The sequence below is a fragment of the Toxotes jaculatrix genome, chromosome 6 (genome assembly GCF_017976425.1).
Source record: "Toxotes jaculatrix isolate fToxJac2 chromosome 6, fToxJac2.pri, whole genome shotgun sequence".
Lineage (NCBI taxonomy): Eukaryota > Metazoa > Chordata > Actinopteri > Toxotidae > Toxotes > Toxotes jaculatrix.
The window spans coordinates 17,339,852-17,362,996 of NC_054399.1; the positions used below are offsets into that span (position 1 = coordinate 17,339,852).

At 38.9% G+C, this 23,145-nt stretch overlaps 1 protein-coding gene across 2 annotated transcripts; it reads right to left on the minus strand.

Moving 5' to 3' along the window:
• Positions 1-3,934: 3,934 nt before the first annotated feature.
• On the minus strand, positions 3,935-16,649 carry pdcb (phosducin b). 2 transcript variants are annotated; one of them, XM_041040595.1, is made up of 4 exons: positions 16,609-16,649; positions 6,409-6,471; positions 5,687-5,835; positions 3,935-5,414 (listed from the first exon to the last, which is right to left on the minus strand). In XM_041040595.1, the coding sequence occupies exons 2-4, from the start codon at positions 6,452-6,454 to the stop codon at positions 4,899-4,901; spliced, it is 711 nt and encodes a 236-aa protein (XP_040896529.1). In that variant the 5' UTR covers positions 6,455-6,471; positions 16,609-16,649; the 3' UTR covers positions 3,935-4,898. The 2 variants fall into 2 exon arrangements, with proteins under 2 accessions (XP_040896529.1, XP_040896528.1); XM_041040594.1 differs by lacking the exon at positions 16,609-16,649 and adding an exon at positions 7,753-7,882.
• Positions 16,650-23,145: the final 6,496 nt, after the last annotated feature.

Consider the following 23,145-nt stretch of genomic DNA (forward strand, 5'->3'; position numbering starts at 1 on the left):
TATGTGTCCCCCTGTCCATTTACTTGTATTTGCCACAAAGGGCTGCAAAGTGTCCAACTCATGTCATGTCCTCTGTAATAGGTCTAGGAATTTGTGAGAATTTAGCAATGTTAAAAGGAGTTTACATTTTACAATTACATGAATAGTACATGGTATAAAAACTAGTTCTGACATTTTTTAAGCTAAATTGGCTAAAACATGACTGTTTTATGCTTAAATTAAATTTAGTATTATCTATCAGAAATAGGTCCTACATACTAGCTTGACACATAATAGCTTGTTCCATGATATAAAGTGGATTTTTGATTTTTCTTCCTTTATTTTGGGCCTTGTAGCAGCAGACCCTGTACAATGTCATATTAAAGGATATTTCTGGAAATTCCCAAGAGTATCTTGAAGAGTCATTGCAAATCATGATTTCTTTTCACATGTACTGTAGCTTTACATTGGATTAAGTTTCAGCTACTCCATATGTGGGCTGTGATTGCTTCCACAGCTTCAGTTTCAGTTATTTATCAATTGTGTCTCTGGTGACATATACATGGAAGGTATTCAGACCCTGTCTGGACCAGTTTTAACAAATACCCCAGTGGTTTCTTGGTTCATAAGCAAGGTGATGCCTCTGGGAAACAAAAGACTGACGGCACGAACACAGGAAGTGCTAAGGCAGAGGTATTTTCTTAAACTCAGATGTCACGCCTGGATACCAAAATATGTAAAGTGACCTACAGCAACATGGCTACACAAACCTCTTAATCTGAATGAGAAAGGTTAACTGTTTTGAGCGCTTGTCACTCTCACAGTGCAATCTGTTGTGTTTGAGGAGGATGAGGTGTAAATCATTGTGGGAAGTGAGTTCCTACCTTAAATTCTCTATAACACTGAACAAATGCAGTGGTGATCTGTCTCTTGCAAAATGACAGGAATTCAAAAGAAGTTTCAAGGTATCCACCCAAAATGTGCACTCATTTATTTTTTCTACAGCATGTAAAGATTTGCTACTCAGTCTCGTTCTCTACTACTGACTCTTATCTCTTCTTTCCCCCTCCATCTGTTTTCTCACACAGTGTTTTAGTAATAACACAGTAGTATTATGTGTTTATGTTGTGGCTGCGTTGTATCGACTCTTTCCACTCAGTGGTAGTTTGCGTGCAAGTTTAATCTCATCAGGAGTAAATTAGTCAAACAATAACATTTACATAATCACTTCATTATTGAAAATAGTGTGTCATGAGGAACTTACAAATATCCAAACAAAGTGACTAAAATAAGTTCTAATTTGTGATGACAGCCAGTGAACACAGTTTGGTAGTTATGTCATCTCCCCCTAGATCCGATGTCCATATTTGGTCACAGGGGCCTCAATCTAGGTCTCTACTGCCGTGTCATGACATCACCTCAGAGAAATAGGTTTTTATGTGGGTGAACTAGAGCGCGGCAGCTGGTCTTTCCAAGAGTCCAAACGCAAAAAGCCCAAAAGTTCTCCAATTAGCGAAGCAGTATAAACCAAAGGGGAATCAATACGTCAGTAATGGGGGTGGGATTAGGTGGTCATCACAGGGATAAACACAGAGGTAAACATTTGTTTGAGGGGAGCGATGAGTCAAATCAAGTTCAGGGGCTTGTTCCAAGAGGCAAATTCACTGAATTATCTGGGTAACTTTGCTGAGTAAAACACAAAACACCCTCAAAAAAACCTTCTGGATTTTACTCAGCAAAGTTATCCAGATAACTTAGTAAACCTACTGCTTGTAAAAAGACCAATGCTTTGATTGTGCATGAAAGAATGAGCTTTGATACATACTCAAAGCCCATACAGAATTAGGAGGCAAAATACACCTTTGCACTTCTTAATGGTTTATTATTTATTCTGAGTTTACAGATGAGCCATCTTGCATTGAGGAGAATCTTTTAACCCCTCCATACGCTCTCAGTGGCTTCTCTTGAACTCACTCAACCTTGGTTCCTGTTGGAACAATGCCACATGTACTATATATGGCTATGATGCGTGGCGGAAGCTCAGAGGCATATTCCTGTGTGGAAGCTTCTTTAGTTGGTGAGAACTTTGTGGGCGAGTGGTGGCACGCACACACTGTCTGAAGAGTGAGAATGGGATGTTCTGGCTAGTTAGCTGCCATTTTTTCATATTGTACTGTAGTCTAGGTCAGCAACAACCAGTCTGGCTGACATGTTTGGGCACCTCGGGAAAACCTCACTGCTCAAAAGGCTCTTGTGGGAGGTCTTGAAAAAGGTTTCATTAAACCTTAGACACGCTACTGCGTGAAAGCAAGGTGTTGCTTGCTAGAGGCTATACAAGCCATGCCAGATGCGGTACTGTGGATTCACAAACACATATATATCCTCAGAGAAATATGTGTTAGCGTGTCACAGTGCACCAGCTCCTCAATCTAGATTAATTAGAAGTCAAGAACCCCTTCGCAAGCATTATGTCACACATTACTGGAACTTATTTACATGAAATCACATAAAAAACAGACATCTTGTTTGGAGGTGCATTTACAAAGGTGTAAAGCTGGTATACTGTGTATCATCCCATATTACTCAATTTAACAGTCAGATCATGTCATGTCATCATCTGCCGCTTATCTGGGTCTAGGCCCAGGTCGCAGGGGCAGCCCACCCAATTCACAATGCACCGAAGGCCTATGGCACCACCACGGGTGGTGAGCCCATGGGAGGTGGTGCCACTCGGAGTGGGATTCAAACCCACGACCCTGAGAGGTTGAGTCTCATGCTTTACCAACTGAGCTAACCAGGCAGCAACAGTCAGATCAAGATGGCTAATACCCTTTGTCATCTATGAACCTAAACAGTTTTGAAAGCACTCAGTCTACCATTGCTGCTAAAACCACAACCTTAATCTTTTAAGAGGATTGGCTTGATTACCTCAGCAAGGATCTCTGGACTATGCATCTTCAAATAACACCCTTTGATGAAGCATTACATGCTGTTGTCTGATATCATGACTATGTTAAACAGTAAAGGGGAGACTATATGACTGAAGTGACTGTTAATTCAGCTGAAAACAAGAGGAAAGAGAAAACCAGCTGTTCTCACTGCCTGGCCAAACGAAGAGATATTAATCACTGAGTTTTAAAAAGACAGCGTTGAAGTGGCTCTTGAATGATAATGTACAAATGTACACATATCTTCTGTGAGAATTTGTAAGAGCCAATGATATGCTTTTGTAACAAACCTCTATTTCCTGCAGCTCATTGAGGTCGCAGTGGAGTCATGTCTATGATACAAGACCAACAGATAAGGTTACTTAACATGTGACAACCTGCTTCAGCAAGAGAGAAGAGGGATGTCCCCTGCAATGGTATGTATCCCTGCATGTATGAATTTTGCAGTTTTCTTCCCTTGGTGCTTCTGCTTTGAATGCATTGTGTGAGAAGAAGAATGCAAACACACATAAAATTCCAGTGAAGACAGACGGTTGGGTAAGAATCCCACCTCTAGAGTCTAGACACTGGTGGCGATGGCGAAATGAGAGCATTTAGATGGTGGAGCCTCCTTCTTGGCTGATTCGTCTGAGACAATAGTGATAGAGTGGTGGTGATGGGGAAGGGGACGCCAGGTATGAAGCGAGTGGCTAATTAGCTTAGCTTAGCACAAAGACTGGAAACAGGGGGAAGGAGTTTGTCTGACTCTGTCCAAAGTTAAAAAAAAAAAAAAAAATCCACCTACCAGCACCTTTAAAGCTCACTGATTAACATGTTATATCTAGTTTGTTTAACATGTATAAAAATTGAAGCATAAAACGACAGGAGCAACCAGCAGACCTTCTACTGTACTTCCTTCTATTGTAAATCAATAAAATGCAATGCAAAATTTACTATTTTATGCATTTTTATTATTATTTTTATTCTGGACAACATGTGTATTAGGACATGTTTAATCATATTCCAGCACACAGTTTAAAATAGAAACCATCCTTAGCACAATCAAGTGATGATTATGATAACAATCTTTGTGCTGAGTCAAAGACTTGTTGGTGGAGTCACATCACGTGAATAAAACCAACCACCCACCTTTTCCTTTCTGCCTGTTTCCATGACTTTCTCCTACTTTCACAATAAAAAAAATACACACAAATGAATGAACTCTCCTCTGATGATGTTTTAGTGATGATGTCAAAATACCAGAGGCTCATTTTTCCAGACATAATATGCACCTCCCACCACACTGGCTTAAGAAGCAAGGGTAGGTTATGCTGGACCAGATAGCCGGATGGTGTGTTTACACAGAATGTTTCCACATCCAGAGTGCTTTGGCCTCCTAAGACCTGAGAGGTACTGTTCTATTTATCTCTTCAAGGTTTTTTGTTTTTTTGGCAAAAATCTAATGACCTTCAGTATACATGTTTCAATATTCAACCACATTAGGGGATGCCACTTTGTTTGAACCCTGGATTTATAAATAGCTTGTGTCCAGATCAATCCAATCAAATTCTACAAAAAAAAACCCCTATGAATTAACAATTTGTACATACAGCATGAAATGTTTCCTAACATTACAAAACAAAACACCGCAGTTAGAGTTAACGGGTTTGGCTTTTGCATGGGTGATGGTGAGGAGATTTGTGATATATTTTTATAAATAAATGCTGCACCTCCTCACCTTACTGTAACCCACACCTGCGTTTGAGAGCTCCCAGATGTGGTACACTGAGATTTCTTCACTGACTGGATGTAAAATTTCTCCTTAAGAGAGCAACCCTCAAACACTAGTGAACTAGTGAAGATGTTATATTTTTTTTCTATTTGCAGAAACCCAAAAGATTAACTTGTCTTATGTTAAAAATTGTCTTTCATAGCTCTCTATCCAGCACTCCAAGACTGCCTCCTTTCTTCCTCAGCAGCCAAACTTTTTGTTTACTCTACATCGTTTTCCTCTTCATCTGCCAAGCCAGGCAGCTCTTTCTCTGGCAACAGGCCATAGCTGTTGAGGAAAGCCTCCACATCAGTAGCGAAGAACTCCTCGTTTAGGTGCTGTGTGCAGGCCAGGAAGTTCCCAAGAAGCTCTCCAGCCTTGTATACAAGCAGCGTAGGCAAAACTTCATCTGAGAACCGCTCTGCAGCCCCAGATGCAACAGCATCAATCCTGCAGAATTTTACGGTGGGGTACTCAGTGGCCAGGCAGTCAAGACAGTTGTTGAGCTCCTCACAACCTTTTACCCCAACCTTGTAGATGTGGACAACCACCACTGTGCTGTGATGCTCCTTCTCAATGACCTCTAGGAAGGCCTCTCCACTGTCCAGGTCATGCACACCTTCAAACTTGGGCCCAAAACTGAGCTTATCATGCATCTCCTGCATACACTTCCGTCTGTATTTCTTTAGACATCCCTCATCCTCCTCCTTAAGCAGTTCATACTCCTGGACACTCATCTGAAATATAAAAAGATATTAGGCCAATAGTCATCATCCTGACTGGTACAGTGTTTGTAATTTCTAACGGAAATGAAGAAACTCTGAATGCCAACACACTTCCTTTTTTTGTATGACTCTGTACTAGCACTGAACTGGAGATCCATTTCACAAACATAGCTGTTTCATAAGGCACTGTGTCGAAAGATCAGAATCAAAAGTGCTGAGTGTTTCCTGCCCATCAAAGTAAAAGTCAGCCATCTTTGCTGTGGTCTGTTAGGTCTGGGTTCTACCTTGCGGTTAAGGTTTGCTCTGGAGTCATCTTTTGGCCTGTTGGGGGATGACATCTGTCTGAGCAGTTCCTTTTTTGCAGGTGGCAAGTTCTCTTGGTCCATACTTTCCAGCTTAAATCTCCTCCAGTCATTGATGACTCCTTTTGGACCTGTGGAGAAGGCAAACAGCATGGTTTATTCATGGGTGGTGACCAATGTAGCCAACTCCCCTCCTATAATTTACTTTTATTGGAAAACCTATTCTTGAATTGTAACTATGTATTTGTTTTTTTACAATGTTTGGCTTTTATTTTCATATGCTCCTCATTGTTTTACCGTTTTATTCACTGTTATAATGTTAATGTGCCTCCATGACTCATGGTGGATACTGTGTCCTGTTTTAATGCAGGGATTAAAGCGTCATCTCAACCTTCAAGGAAGTTCACTATTTGCACTGGTGTTACGTAAGATGAAGATTAAAGCATCAGTTAAATTACCTAAGCTCTGCAGATCTGCACTTTCATCTGCGTTGGTCTTCCTGTTATCTGTTCAGAGCCAACTTCTCTGTGAACAATGCTTTTGTCCTCATAAAAATACTATTTTGTAAAGAATTTTCTGTGGAAGGCATAAATCATTGCTTAATGACAAGTAACTGAAGTTCATGTTTGCCCAGACAGATCCATCTGACCACCAGTTTGCAAAAACTTCACTGTGTGATATTTGAAAGCACTGATTCTACTCACCTGTATGGGTCGCAGTCTCTTCTAAGTCAATAAGCCTGTCAGACATTTTTTCTGGTTAGCTACCTGTGAGACACAAAATCAAGAATGAGTTAAATGAGGTTGTTTATATGATGTGCATGATGAGCAGTGCTGATATTAGAATGAAGAATTAATAAGAAATGTTTGAGTGGTAATGACCTGGAACACTTGTTTGTTGTCATTGTTCTCTGTTAGGCAATTGTATAGCTACAGATTTAAAATCTTTGCACTGTGACAGAGCCACTGGACACCAAGCGAATCCCATGATATTTAATTAAATTAATGCAGTTCTAAGAGGATTACTGCACTGCTACAGATCGGTCTTGCTTGCTGTTAGCCCTCAGGGTCACTGTTTTATGGTGGAAAAACTGACAACTGAACTCATGAAACATGAAAACCAAATCATACACCAACACCAATAAATGCAATAATAATAATAATTTTGACTATAGTGATACATTTATTTTGGATATTGTCATAACTGTTAAAGCTACATTAAAAGAGACAAAACAGACATAATAGATGAATAAATATAAATATAGTAATGGTTTCTGTGCTATGATGTGGGATTTCATCTGCACAGAAATTATAATCATTTTTATGTATACTTGTGTACAGAAACTGTTCAGCATATTTGCATTAGATGCAGTTAATTTTGGTCTCATACTTCTTTGTATATCTTTCTATGTCTGTCTTTGTCGCAGTTCGGAACAGTAGATAGTGTGACTTGTGCAGGGCCAAATTGGATTAGATGGCCTATCCCCAGTGTATCAGTTAGTCTAGTCTCACAATGCTGATATGGTCTGATGATCTTGTGGCCACCCCTCTAACCTCCAAATCCATAAGTGGAGATTTCCCCAGTAGTTCTACTATGAGCAAATAAAGCCATGTATTAATGTTTCAGTTCCTTAAAATGTCTGTGTGACCAAGAGACAAACAATAAACTCTTGTAAACAGCTGACTTTCAATTAGACACAGACCCATGACTAAATTCAGTACCAAAAGAAAGAATTCTTTGTTCTTATTCTCTGCAGAAACCTTTGTTTTTAAACAAGAAAGAAAGAAATCCGAATTGGTAACATTTTCCAAAAAATGTCATACTTAATGTTGTTAATAATTTAAATGAAATTATACAAATGGAAACTCAAGATGGCCCACAAAATCAGTCTCAGATGTGTGCAAAAATGTGTAGACGAAACAACTTATCTCCCATTGTAGCCATTCAAAACTAGATGTCTGGTTTTTCTATACATTTCTACACAGTTTTCATCTGAATTCACTCCATAATCTTCAGAAAACAATAGAAGTCAATGTAGTTTTTCTTACCTCCCACAGCCACAGTCACAGTGAAGTCCTTCTTTGTGTCAGTGGCTAACTTTGCTCTGGTCGACACTTGATCACTTCACTGATCTATCTGTTGCTGGATGGTGTGTGTTTTTGTGTGCATGCGTGTGTCATTTCCAGCCAATGAGGTTGGTCTAATGGAGATTTCAAAAAAGACCCTATAGACCAAACAGAAATAGAGCACAGATCCTAAGAGGATTTTACTTCAGGAATTAGAAGCCTCTACTTGATAGAGGCCTGACTACACACAATGAAGAGTGAGAGAGAAAGATAAAAAGAGCAAGAGAGAGAGGAGAAACAGAACAGTTCTTTTTTTTTCAAATCATTGGAAAGTTTCTTTCTTTTTTTTTTTTCTAAACCGGAAACCTAATAAATCACTTGATTGGGCAGTCGAAGAACCGCATCTATTCAAAAGCAATACACAAGGGCTATTGTGTTGCATGTCACTATCATAAGCAGCATGTTAAGGGTTAACTTAAGGAAGGGCACTATATCCCCCTGAAATGAACTTTCAAATAAGATGATCTTGTCTGGAATTCAAAGTTCTTCCAGGCATAGAGCTTCACACGAAAATAAACACATGATGGGAATCTTTCAAAACACAAAACACCCCTAGCTACGGGTGGGGACTGTCTAGTGATGGATAATCATGTGCCTCTTGATTATTTTCGACACAAAAATCACACTGTAGCCTCTTCTCACTTCTTATACTATGATTTTCCCTTTCACAAACAGCTTCAAAGTTGGGTGTAGACACTGTATGTACACAAAGACGTAAAAAGTGCTTTTGTGAGTCTGAAATTCATAAAATAAATGCAGTGGGGTATTGAGGACAATATTCCCTCTTTGGAGTGTGGTTGACTAGAAGAAGAAAATAAAATGGAAATATTCAAATAGTAGTAAACTTTAACATCTTCTTTAACATCAAAGTCGGGTGATTCATTACGCACATGGAGGACTATCCATAAAGCAGGTAACCAGAGGAATGTACTGTGACAGTGGGCATTAATAGTAGAAATTCCTAAAGTTTCACTTTGAACAACATGTATTCATCTACTAAATTTGAGTTGGTGTATCCCTATAAACTGCAATGTCACAAGAAACACCTCAGTCACTCCGAATTCTTTGTCTTTCCCTGCACACCTCATTGCAAACTTCAGTTGTGTGCTAAATCACAGCAGTGCAAATAATGAGCTCCACACCCACTCAATATTTTCTGGTACAGCTCATGCAACTGTGTTTGACTTCTGTCCTTCGTCTCTGTGTCCGCGTCCTGCATTTATTGGCTTAAAGGATTAGTGGACTTTTTTATTCAGGCACACAGAGTATGCATGTCAGGTGGGGTTTCATTATTCTCAGTCTCTCAATAAGCACAGGTTACTTAAAATGGAATTCAGCAGATTATTTAGCACCATCTGTTCTAAAAATGTCAGCAACAACTTAGAGTCCAATTTTAGCCTCGTTATCTATCTATCTATCTATCTATCTATCTATCTATCTATCTATCTATCTATCTATCTATCTAAAGAAAAGTTTTTTTCCTAATTGTAACTGCACATTTAAAAATGTGTTTCTTGAAGAAAAATGACTGAACTCACATGTTCAAGAGCAATGAACTGATGTATTTTTAACTATTTGTTGAGCCAAAAATCACATTCTAATATGACAAATAAAAGTACATGCAGGCCCACATCTACACTGGATTATGGCAAAGAGTAATCTTTCTAAGAGGAAATATTCCTTAAAACTTTAAAGCATAGGAGAAATAGGTGAACACTTGCACGGGAGAGGCATTTCACTGTCTTTATGGTTGCACAGCACTGTGTATCTGTGCGCCAATCAGTCACCCCATCACATGACAAGGGATCATTGGATCAAGTTGCTTGGCTGGATGACAGGGTGACATCAGGTCAACTCTTACACCTTTTTAAAACACTAGAGGTCGTCATTCTGCCTTCATGATTTGGTTTTTCCATGTACTGTAACATAACTATGCTGCTTTGCAAAATGTCTGTGAATGTTCTCATTCATCCAGGTCATTGTAATCTCTTTCTCAAATTGAATCGAAGGCAACCAGTTGCCTTCGATTCAATTTGAGAAAGAGCTGCTTTGCAAAGAAATATAGTTTAATGAAAGTTTGTACAAATGATGAATTTGTGTACAAGAAAGTTACAGGGTGAATAGTCCAAATGCTGGACAATGACTGACACTTCAGACTATAGTAGTTTTCATTATGTTTCCCATTTGTTACAAATCTTTGCATTAACACTGAACACAGAGGCCAGTGTTCTCAGCATTGTTCAATGGGAAGCCAGTGTTATAGCTGTAGGGGAAATGTAAGTATTTGTCAAGGCTCTTAACCCACAGGACTCAAAAGCGTGACTCAGAGACACAGATAAAAAGTTCAAACAGTTCACCTTCATTAAAAGGCAATGCAGGCAAGGGCAGGTACGGGTTTGGCGAGGGGTGCAGTCTGGCAGACAGCAGACAGTGCATGGTAACAAGCAGGAACACCAGGCAAAAAGGCAAAAGGTGCAATCCAAAAACAAGCATGAGGTCAACAATTAGGAGACAAAAAACTGGTAGCAAAAACAGGAAGATACAAAAAAATGGCTGAGATGGCACAACAGACAATCTGACTAGAGAAGGGGATTAGGGAATGGGGAACAGGTGAGCAGATGGGCGTGGGGGAATCAGGTGACTGGAAAGGGCTGGAGTTACTGCAGTGCAGGTGGGAGTGATTGGATCTGAAAATATGAGACAGTGGAAATGGCAAAGGCTGGCAGGGAATGAATGCATAACTGTGACAGGCATCTAATATATGTTGCAGCTGGCTTCATTTATGGTTGAGTGAAAGTGCTGTCGTTAATGTTGTTGTTGCCTTAGAAAAAAAACATCCATCCATCTGCTATTTCTGTTAAATTGCCATGTTTGTGTTTGAAAAGCAAATTATCGAGTATTATTAGACACTACAAGATCTTATTTTTTGGGATTTATTTGTGTGTGTGCATTGTTACCTACAATAGATGTATGAGAAATCATTTAAAATTTGGATGCAAGCTATAAAAGTAAAACGTTGTTTGCTGGAGATCCAAATGTTTTTGATGCTTGGCCAGATTTGGCCCAGGGCCGATGTTTGCCTGCCCCTGACCTATAGGACTTATATTGCTACTCATATATCACACAGTATATCTCATTAATTATTTATTTTTACTTTACTATCTATTTATTTACTCCTATAAATTAATAATTTTTAATACATTCTACATTAATACATTCTATTAAGTTGGTCTATTCCACTCCTTTTAACCACAACATTTTTATTCTTCATGATTCATGAATCAACACATGTACAACTCCACATGAATATTATTGATATTGTTATATTGTTATGTATCACATCATCTTATTTATCCTTGTGTTATTTGTCCTGTGCCCTAAATATACAACCTTGGGTTTTTTATTTTTCACTGGATACAACATGGATACAAGTTTTTCTTTCTTTTTTTTCACTTTTTTTTCTTAATTTGGTTTATTGTTTATTTGGTTCACTTAGCCATTCAAAAACTTAACACAACTAAGGAAAGAAAGAAAAAGGAAAGGGCTCCTCCCTTCCTTGTAAAATGGAAGGCGAAGAAAAGAACGGTTGGACTTGCAGACCTCCAACACCAGTATGTCTCTGTTTGGTTTACAAACACACATTTACGTCCACCACTATGTTCCCCCAACACAGTGTATAGTGAGTACAGCAAATGACCATAAACTGAAAAATAAATGGCACGTAATAAGTATTTATGTCCTAAAATCTGACTTGCATTCAGGAGGGTTAGTAAAAGGATATCAGGGACCATGAGAAACTTACAGTGAATGACATAGTTGCAGATAAGTATGTGTGTGTGTGTGTGTGTGCGCGCTCATTATCTTCTGTCTGTAGAAGCACAGTGTGGTTTTTCTCATGTGAACTGCATGCTCTATGACGTACTTATATGTGGAACGTAAAGTATAGAGTTACCTTCTTTCAGAGAGCCTGCAATTACAACTAGTCACTGCTTTCCATGTATTCAGACTGAGCCTTCTGAGTAATATGGTTTTATATAGAAAGCTCAGATCAATCACACAGATGAAGATCAACAATCCAATGTGGAATGTAAATCTCCTACTACTGTGCTGCACATGCGGGAAGACGTGTTTTACATCATATATCTTCACTGTCGCGCCCAAGTGCTCTACTCTTAGGCACAATAGGTGAGTCTCATATTCTCCAGGTGACTCAATCATGTGTGCATTCCTTAGATAAGCTGAAAGCTGATGGTGTTGGGAGCAGCTAAATTAGGCAATGGCTTTCCCCCAAGAGTTTTAATCATTGACTTAATAATGGTAGCAGGTAAAGTAGCCCGTTGTTCAAGTCAGTCTTATCACACACCTGTCATATGGGGCACAATGTCATTTTGCTCCTGACGGTGGAATTTCCTTCCAATGTCAAGTACAAGGTGTCACAAACTTTGTTTGGATTGAACAAATTTATTTATTTAACAGGTTTTTTTTTTTTCTTACATGTTGTGGTTTGATGGTAACTGCTGAATCTTGATGCTAAAAGAAGAAACCACTGCTTCCACAGCCTATTTATTTTGACATTTACTCCTGATAAATGCATTCACCATAATTAAGAGCACTTTCTTTAGAAACTCCTTTCAAGTGCTCATAGTTGCCCTTTTGTTTATCCCTCTCTCTAATACTCAAGCACACTACACCTTTCCACATTCAATGACAAACATGATGTGTTTTGGTTTTTAAAAAGGAAAGCATTTACGGTTCTGTAATTTTCCTCTAGCCAGGCTCTGACCTAGATGTGGTTTTCCTTCTTACATTTTAATCACCCTTGTGAACAGGAACTGAGTCTTCCAATATTATGACAGCTGTAGGCTGTTATAGTGCTATGAGAGTCTGTCTGAAAGTCCAGTCTTGCTTTATTTGAGGCCCACTGCCAGCAAATTCCAGCTGCTCTGACTCAGGGGGTTTCACTTCCAGTTCTGTGAGGCAGAGGTTATACTTTGGCAATGAGGAAGACATCCCATCATCTCACATTGCCTCAGCTGGCTGAGTAATGATTTTATGAATTCATGTTGAGCAAACAAACACAAATGACGTTGGAATGAGGTGACTGTCGCATGACACTACTAAGTCATGTCTGCTACAGAAGCCTGTTTTTTCTTGTTCAGTCTTAGTCCAAATTACTGAACTATCAAATTTTCCACATCCACTTTTACACAAGTGCAAAAACTGGCAGAGCTCCGAGGTCTACGCCAGCGGCTTTCTCCACATCAGTGCTTTAGTACACTTGTTTCTCTGATAAAATACATTTAATAAGTTTAGATGGGGAAAGATGTCTCTTTCCCCATCTTTCCTTTCCTTCCAGCAGGCACTGGCAAGTGATAGGACATTGTGCCATTTCTGCCATTTTTCATCATTCTGTGACATTTCATAAACCAGATCAAAAATTATTTGTGCTTCAGATGTAACAATAATAAAAAATAAATTGTGATCTTAGTGGAAGGCTTAGGATATTGCTTTCTGGCCCATAGTTTGAAACCCCTGATTAATGAAACATTTCTGTCCAACAACAGTATCTCTATTCTGGATAATCCACAGAATACACAGAACAGTTTTAGTGGGATTTTGTTAGAAAGTAGTTTGGTGAAAACTGTTCTCAGTGCGGTCTGTGAATTAGCTAAAGTAATTGGCTCATTATGTCTGATACAGTAACTTACTGTTGAATCCTCTAAATGTTATTTTTTGATATTCAGAGCAGCACTAGTAAAATTCTTTTCACGTCCATTGTATTGGGCTGGTGCAAAAAATCTCAGATATGGAAATCCCAAAACCTACTTCTTATCTATATCACTTGATAAAACTAGAAGCAAACTAGAATATGAGGTGGATCGACCCTTTAAAACTCTGATGAACTACAGGAACCCAGCACTGCCTAAAGCAACAAATGCATGTTAACTGTTTGAAGCAAACAGATGGAAATGGTGATAGACTGAGAAGAATGTAAAATGGATGAGCCGATACAGGAAATGGAGATGAAAGTGAATCAACACCCTGAAGGACCCAAATGGTTTTGCACACAGAAAATGATGTTTTTCTAATGCGTATGTGTCTGCCTCAGTGTCTGCATGTGAGCACTGGAAATGCAAGGGCACTTGTTATGATCTTATGGAGAAAATTAGAAAATAACCTTTTGTCTCATCTGTGATTCATTGTGGGTACAACTTTTCCTTTCCTAAATGCTCTCCCTGCATGTGAAATGGCACCAAGGTCCTGCATTCAAAGTGAAGGCAAAATGACAAAGACCATAACAACACAAATGTCCTTTCATAAGAAATAAATGTGCCACTTTTGTGAAGCAAAATTGCTCTTGCCCTTTCTAGGCATTAATTTATTTTCCATTGTCTTCTACTCATGCATATGGGGGAAACTTTAATCATGTCACTGCACACTATCATTTATGCACAAATTAATTATATTTCCAGTTAAATTATCACTGAAACTGCATTTAAATGACTTGCACAAACTAAGAGAGCTCAAGTTATCCACAGCTATTTCTGCAGTGAAGGTCTTGAGGTCTTACAACAAGGCTGGACGTGATCTGGGGCTTGATCTGATATGTCTTTGAAGTCTATTACTGTTGTCCGAAGGGCAGCGGGGTGATTTTGAAAGAGCAACAATGTGTTCCAGGATTCAGCATCAAGCTCTCAGAATTCTGTGTTAATATGGTGCTGAACAGCCAATAGCCTATAAGTGATGAAGAAAATCTTTGTCTGTATATAAAGCAAAAGAGCCAAAAAAATCACAAGCACCAGCTTCTCAAATGTAAATGTTCAGTAACTTTCCCTTGTTGTCATCTTCAAATTCATCATCATCTTCATCACCATCATTCATGGCATTGAGAAATATGAGAAACTCAGAGAAAACTGGAAGACAGGCAGATTTCATTGTTAAAAAAAACTCTGTGGTTTAGAGGTAAAATATCTCTACAGACCACTGATTCACTGTGTGTGTGTGTGTGTGTGTTTTAGGTCTGTTGCGCAACTCCTGAGCTGTCCAGCACGTTGTACGTAAGAGAGGGAGGGAAGGAGTGACGAACCAGCTTGCCACTGTCACTACTATCAAGACCCACAATACTATCACAAACATTACTCATGTAGTTATGTTTGTGTTTCTGTTTTACAGAGGGGTGGGAGGGGCGGGGGTGGATGGGGGGGGGGTTCCCTCAAGCTCCTAGGGAAAAAGTGACACACACACTTTAATGTGTTATCCAGCCTGCCACTGGGTGGAGCTGAAGGAGTACAGAGCAAGCCAGAGGAAATCACGGTCAGTCAGCGGGCAACATGCAGTAAATCTATGAGAAGGTGATGATGGGAGGATTTACAGTAGTCATTCCCAGTCTCTGCATGGTGCTGGAATTTTTTATCATTAATAAACTATGTGATATATTAATATATAACTATAAATATATGAATATATATAAATTACATATTATAAGCATCACAATCTTATCTCAAGATGTGTCACTGATGTCATTGGTTGTTGCAAGCAGATTATTGCAACCCATAGTTTGTTTTTTAATCTAACACACTGTATGTTTATGAATGGGTTGACAAAAATATTGGACTTTAATTCCGAAGACTGCTGTTCATTTCCTGTTTCAACCTGAAAATCAGTGTTGCTTATTTTAACCATAACAACTAATACCATAACATATCCTAAACTGTGTGTTTATTATTGTAAACACGACAGCAAATGTCCTCTAACTTTTATAAAGTGCTTATTTTAACTCATGCCATAATGTTTTCCTAAACCCACCCAAAAGCTTTACAACAGCAATAGTACATCATAAAAAGGTTATTTCTTTCTTTTTCAACAGTGATTTTTAATAGACACTCCTGTGGATCAAATCAGAGGGTATGGTTGTTTAGATTGGAGGACTTTTGGTATAAAGTGTTTAAAGTAGGGTAGATAAGAAAAGATGAGATATGAAAATGTAGGATAATTGTACATACAATATGAAGCATAAAATATAACTAAAGTACAACATAACATACAACATATACAAACTGGCAAGACTAAAGTGTTTTGTGTTCTGAGTTTAAAATGATCACATATAAAGCATCTCAGTAGTTTAAATCATGATTAATAAAAACTAAATATGGTTTCAGAAGTCTTCGGATCATTAGACATGAGTACGTCCATGCTTTGGAAATACAGTAACCACACATAGCAAAGACTTCCTTGGTTACAACCTATGTGATATGATATGATGTGACTCAGTGAATATTACAATGACAACACCTCAGAATGGCTTAGACCAGCTCAAACCAGCAACGTGTTCACTGACAGGATCTCTGTCAGTCATGTGGTTTTCATAGATCCGCTGCAAGCTGTGACAGTGGACCACACGTCACTGCATTGCAATTTTGAGAAAAGTTTTTTGATGATTCTGAGAATAGTTATTAGATCTTATGCTTTAGGCTTCACTCTTTAGTGCTCTAAAAAGCATTAGGAACACTTAAAACAACCACTGAGTTTTCTTGTTTTTGTTGCTGCCAAGTGGAGTGTGCTTCCAGCCAGGTTAATATGTTAAAACAAATAAAAAAATACAGAAACGTTTCCAAATGTATTCCTACATGAGTGTGTTTAAGATACCTTTTCATTGTTTTAGGTGAGTGTGTTGAATTCTGGATAAAACCAGTTGTCCTTTCTCAAGTAGGTTACTTGTGCTACACTGCCCACCACACCTCTTCCACTTGTCTCACACTTCTCCCTTCACCTACTCACCAACAGACTCCCTCTTCAGACTAAATGTGTTTACGTGCAGCCTCTAGCCTCTGATGATTCATCCACTGTAAATAAGCAAACACATGAATTAAGAATTACATAATTGTCCCATTGCTTGAAATCACATACTATTTATAGCAGTTAAGAAAAAGATTGTACTTGAATGGCAATATTCAACCCTGCCTCCCAGAGATTACGTTTATATACACCTAATTTGCCCTACAACAGACTGAAGTGTGGTCTTTGGTGTGACAGTTGTGCGCTTTGTATTATGGTACAGCTGGTGACGGTTACACTTGAAAACCCTGTTGTATAATCCAGTCGGTGATTATGTTGCCACCACCACTGTAACTGGGAAAAGCGTTCAGTTGTAGGTGAACATCATTTCTACGAGACAGGGTTGCTATGTTCAGTATTTTTCTTATTTTCAAACTTCAAACATCATTGCACCAAAAAATTGCATCATTGCACCAACATTTAATTGGTGCTACTAACAAGCATCATCTGTGTAGCTAAAGCCTGATACAGTTTCTCCCTCTGTGCCAAAGAGCACCATTGTTTATTTTGAGTCTATACCACACACACTGTGCTGCTGCTGTAAATATTCACTTATGCACCATGTGTATCCAAAACTTTGGAAAATCATCACAGCGTCATGTGGGTCTATACATTTTACAGTATGTAAAACATAATTTGAATCATATATAACTTCAGCAAATGTAATATTACAATGTTAAATATCAAAGCCAATTTTATATACGTGTTACACAACAAAATTCAAACTCTGAACTATATTATCCCAAAATATCTTTGTTTTTGTTTGCAACATTGTGCACTGTTACAGGTATAATACACTGTGACGTTGTCATGCCATTATCTTCTATAATCTAAAGACATACTTACATGACGGGCTTCTGTTAACCGGCAGCCCTCTGTGAACTACATTTAAACATCAGTATGACAAAGTGGACACATCTATCACAGCCTAAGGCAAGAAAGTGTATTTTTGCACAGGTGACAAGCATTGAGCAGAGAGTTATTTGCCTTACCTGTCACCTCACATGTTGTGACAACACAGTGCAAAGATTACACGTCATGGAAAGTTTGGCAACAGTTTCTACATGTGTAAGGTCACAAGTAACGTCGCTGTGACAGATTTCTGGAGTAAGAAACTGAATTAGTATCTGTGCAGTGACAAACATGACATGTCTGCCAAGAATACTTCACTGTAACCACACTAAAAGTATGTAATGCTGAAAATTTTCAGCAATGGAGAAATACCGTCAAACAGGTTTATAATTGTAATTTAACCATAATAAGCCAGCACTTGTTCAGCTTCTATGGAGTTAATCTAAACTTTTAATTTCCTAGGGAGAAAAACAGTTTACATAGAGATTAGGAAAATAAATGTGTAAGCTTTTTGCTGAGTAGTTTCTCTTTTGTAAGCAAGACAGACAGACAGCTTCCTGCAGATATTTCTTAGCCTTTTTATTTCTGAGCCAGTTGTCATTTGTCATATTGTTTACACCTCATTTGGAATTAAACTAAAAAAAGAAAACAGAAACAAACCTAACAAAAGTAATTTGTGATGGTGAGTACTTTAAGTGAAAAATTGGCCCCTGAGGTGTGGTTTGACATATCTTCAGAAAGATTACATTATTCCAGTATCAGTGGTTCAGATGGTGCCGATGTAGCCTGACTTATATCAACAAATTATGAGTGGTGATTGATAAGTTTGTGGGCTATGGTAGAAGGAGTGGATTTTAGAAACTCTAGTACATTTAATTTTCAACATAGTCCTTCAGACAATGACATGCTTAATCCAGTGAGCCTGAGGTATACGGATAACTTCTTTGTTGGAACTGGCATCTTGGGCATCCAGAAAGTGGTCCACATTCAGCAATGACATTATCATCACTGTCAAAATGGCAACCACTGAGGTCCCTCTTCCTGTTGGGGAAGGGGTAGTAGTCTGAGGGCATCAAATCAGGTCAAATCAGGCCAGCGACCTGCATCATGACAGCATCATGGTAGCTGATGACCACACAGACACCAGTTTCCATTTCACAGACAGTGTTGACTTAAAATTTTCATTTTTCAGTTAAACTTTGTATGTCACTAAAATGTTTTACCGATTATGTTGTGATGGTATATGTAGTTACTACCTTTTGTTCAGGGGCAAATATTTTTTTAGTGAACAAAGCACAACAACCAAGTCATGGTCAAGGTTTGGTTAGGTTGAAGTACAAAAATGACTTGCTCCCATCCTGACTACTATGACTGCTAGAAGGTTTTGTCACTTCAGCGTAAGCATATATTATTTTGGGGTCTTACCATAGTTCTTCTTGGGAAGTGCTGATAAAGTATTGCCACACAGAGAATATCCAGTTTTGTGCCAATTTGCAATAGTATTCTAAGTGGTCATACTTTTGACTGTGTCATAATTTGCATCGAGAAATGCACCCGAAATTATTTTCTGTTCCTACACAAACATGCCTAAACAGAGCATTATCATTCTTTGAAAATCAGATCATCAGTAGTTGAAAGCTTTCCCCTGCGCCTCACCTATTTTCCCTGATATCTCAACAACTGATAATGGGCTCAGATGAGATTCATCCACTGTCACGTACAGGAAATATGATCTTTAGATGGTAAAGTAAATGCAAATGAGGAAAAAGGGCTTTGATGACTAAAGAAATTCTCCCTAGCATGAGAGTCACTTCATGTAAATACAAATTTCTAAGAAGTTCACTGATTCAATGAATGAAAAAAAAAACTACTACAACAACTGAAACCTTTAATCATGCCTCGACATTGAATAGACTTCCTCCTGAAGTGTAGTGAGGAATTAAGCAATGAGGCATTATATGGCAATGAGGAATTAAAAAAAAAAAAAGCTCCTGCGGTCTGTCTTTTTTCTTGGAGCTCAGGTCTTCTACCAGAGGCCTGGGAGCTTGAGGGTCACTCTTCTGGACAGAGATGATGCTCAGATGCTGTTCCTGAGATCTGTTGGAGCCACTCTCTCCCTGTTTGAAGGTCACAGCCCAAGTTTTCCAACTTCATACTTACTAAAAATGTGGAAGGATGTGAATGAGTGTACACAGACAGTAATATATTTTTTCCACCATCATTTTCATTTAGCCTTTGCTTAAAAAGGTTGCTTCCTCTTAAGACCTTGTCTGACCTGTCTGAGAGTTAGCCATTTAAATCTGAATATGAAGTTAAAGGGTTGTTGCTGTTGTTTAACACACACACACACACACACACACACACACACACACACACACACACACACACACACACACACACACACACACACACACACACACACACACACACACACATTCATCAGCTGATCAAAGTTACGTGCTGATTCTGAGCACCAATTAAGCATTGCTTTGCTGAATGTGCTTCCAGTCTTTGGGTGTCCTGTGGCTGTCCTGCCAAATCCTGGATCCCTGTGGAGTCTGATTCATTGAGCTTTCCAACAAACACAAACACGTCATTTCATTAAGACGACAAGGGAGAGATGAAATGAAAAACATGTGTTTTCTTCTTTGAAAGGGAAAAGTACTGAGAGATTTTTGCAGCCAGGAACATATCTACTGATTTGTTACAAAAGCAAATCACATGGCTGCTTTTATAAGTTGGTAATGTCGTTAATCTTTGGTCTTTGCTTGTATTTTTATGTCATTTATAGTGCCACTGTTTTTATAATTTATAGTTTCTCAACCTGTGTCCTCTCCTTCTGCCTATGTAAGCTGCCAAAGAACCAGCTGAGTTTTGCTCATTTCATTCTTATCAATTAGTAAGCTATAAATCACTATTGTTATAATTGTTTGTTGTTTATTAGTAAACGTTTCCAAAGTAACTTGGAATGTGGAAAAGAATGAGTGAGGGGGGTGAGCAAGTAAATATTACCTCTCTGCAAGGTGTGTCAAGGTATGAGAGCTCGAAACACCCTATTACTAATATGAGAAAGCGTTTGAGACACCAGGTCAAATAAATGACACTAAATAACTCAATTGTAAGATGTTGTTAGTCACAAGAGTGATGTGTGAGAAAGGGACTGAACACTGATACCAGCCTGTGTGTCACACAGTCAGCTATCCCTTTTCGTTTGAATGACATCTGGTGGCATGAATGGATGAGTGTTTGGTGTCTGTGTACCTGCAGGAGAGATTCTTTAGCTTTTCAGTGGGATCCCTGTTAAATTCTGCAAAGTGCTTGCTGCACTTCACAAGAAGAAAGTCATGTCCAGTAATAGATGTAGTGACTGATTTCCTTGTTTTCTCTCATCTGTAAATAGTACGTGTTGTATCATATGTCTGGTGTGAATGCATGTGTATGTGTGTGAGATTATGCAATTTCTGATGAAAACACAAGTGCAAGTCCTGACCAAGTTTTCAGACCAGATTTTCTGTCAGTCTTCGGTGGAAGCTCAGAAATATGCCAATAATAATATACCAGCATCTCTAAAGTTCAAGAGAAATGAAAAAATGTCAGTTTGCAGTGTGGTGAGGAATTAAGCAACGAGGGATTGTGTAACAATGCGGAATTTAAAAAAATTTAAAAATTCCCCACTTGCTCCTGCGGGCAGTCTCTTTCCTTGAAGCTCGGGTCTTCTACCAGAGGCCCGGGAGCTTGAGGGCCTTCTGTGGAGTATCCTAGTTGTTCCTAGGACTGCACTCTTCTGGACAGAGATCTCAGATGTTGTTCCTGGGATCTGTTGGAGCCACTCTCCCAGTATGAGGGTCACAGCCCCAAGTGTTCCTATTACCACAGGGACCTCTATTGCCTTCAACTTCCACATTTTTTTCTAGTTCTACTTTCAGCCCTTATTTCTCGTATTTCTCGAGCTTCTCAAGTTCCTTGTTCCTGATGTTGCTATCGCTTGGGATCAGTCGCTGAGGCATTCTTCTGCTCTTTGTCCACTACTACTATGTCCTGTTGCTTAGCCATTACCAGTTTGTCAGTCTGTGTCTGGAAGTCCCACAGAATCTAAGCAGTCATTCTCCACCACCTTCGGAGGTGTGTTTTATTTTGACCTTGGGACACACACACACACACACACACACACACACACACACACACATATATATATATATATATATATACGCAACCACATCCCACAGTTTTTGTAGTTGCTCAGGCCACACTGGAAGGTGGAGATAGGTGCCATATCATTTAAATATGGGGTTAATGGTGTACATTTTCAGCCAGCACAGTCTCCTCTGGAAGACATTCACTGTGTTGCACTCAGTTGTAAACATGAAAAGTGACAGAAATAGCTGTGTCAAGAAGGGTGACAGGAGAGCTAGAAAGAGAAGTTGAAACTGTGGCCCCTTTCTCACTTCCACACAGCTGGCCAATCACAGAGTGAAGTGGCTTTGAATGTTGGGTCATCGGTCGTAGAAAGTTGCAGAAATGGTCAGACACAGCCCCCAGTCTGAGGCTTAGAAAGGAAAGGATTTGTAAATGTATAAGCATACTGGCAGCTTTAATTTTTAGAGCACGAGGGCACTGAGAACAATACCTAACTCCAATGTTTTATGTTTCCTAGACTGAGTCTTATCAGGTTAAGTACGGGTCTGAGAGTGAAGACTAATAAACAAAGATAATCGCTTACATCTCTGGTATGTGATGTCATTCTCTGTGTCTGCTTCCTTAGGCCCTCAAATGGTCTTGTATACCGTGTAACAGTAAAATGTGTATGTCTGATAGGTGAGTAAGTGGGTGCTCTGAGTGACTATGTGTGAATGATTTGATATGACTGCATGTTTGCGTGAGTCCTGAAAGTTTAACAGCTGTTTTATGTTTTCATTTTGTTTTTCTGTCCTCCTGTCACATAGTGTTGTTCATGCAGAGGGTACCTTACCCCCTGAATGACCTTAAAAGGCTCTGTCAGAGATACTGTAGGTAGTTTCTGTATCAGAGAGGCTCCTGTAACGTACACGTCAGACAAAACATACGGGCTGGTCGGAAATGGAAACATTCAGATGCCAAGTATTCCTCCTTGCTGAAAGTCACAGAGGTATACAGAGCATGTGGGTCAGACCTTGGCAAGAGTGACAGAGTCAGATTTGTTCTCTCTTTCCTTTTATCTATCAGACTACATATACTCTGAATTTTGTTTTTCTTTTGTTTCTTTCAGTCCTTTCTGCATGTCCTTATATGTTTCTTTTTTCTTTCCATTTTTTCCTTCCTACCTTTCCTGTTTTTCTTTCTTTCTCAGCGCAGACACTTTATCTTCTGTGTTTGTTTTAAACTTATAAGTGATACATGGATCAGTAGCTTCCTTATTTAATGTTTATAAATGATCAGTTAAAAAAAATTACAAAATCAATGATCCCTTTTTCATCAAGAGTAGTAGTAATGATTAGCCTGGGCTCCTTTTAACAAAAAGCTTCACAGTAATATTTTTGAGTTTGAATCATTGACTACATCTCCAATTCTTTTGTTGCACTATTGAGCAAACCACAAGCCACCTAAAGGAAATGGGTGTAAACACATAGATAAATTAGGGTTCTCTTCCTC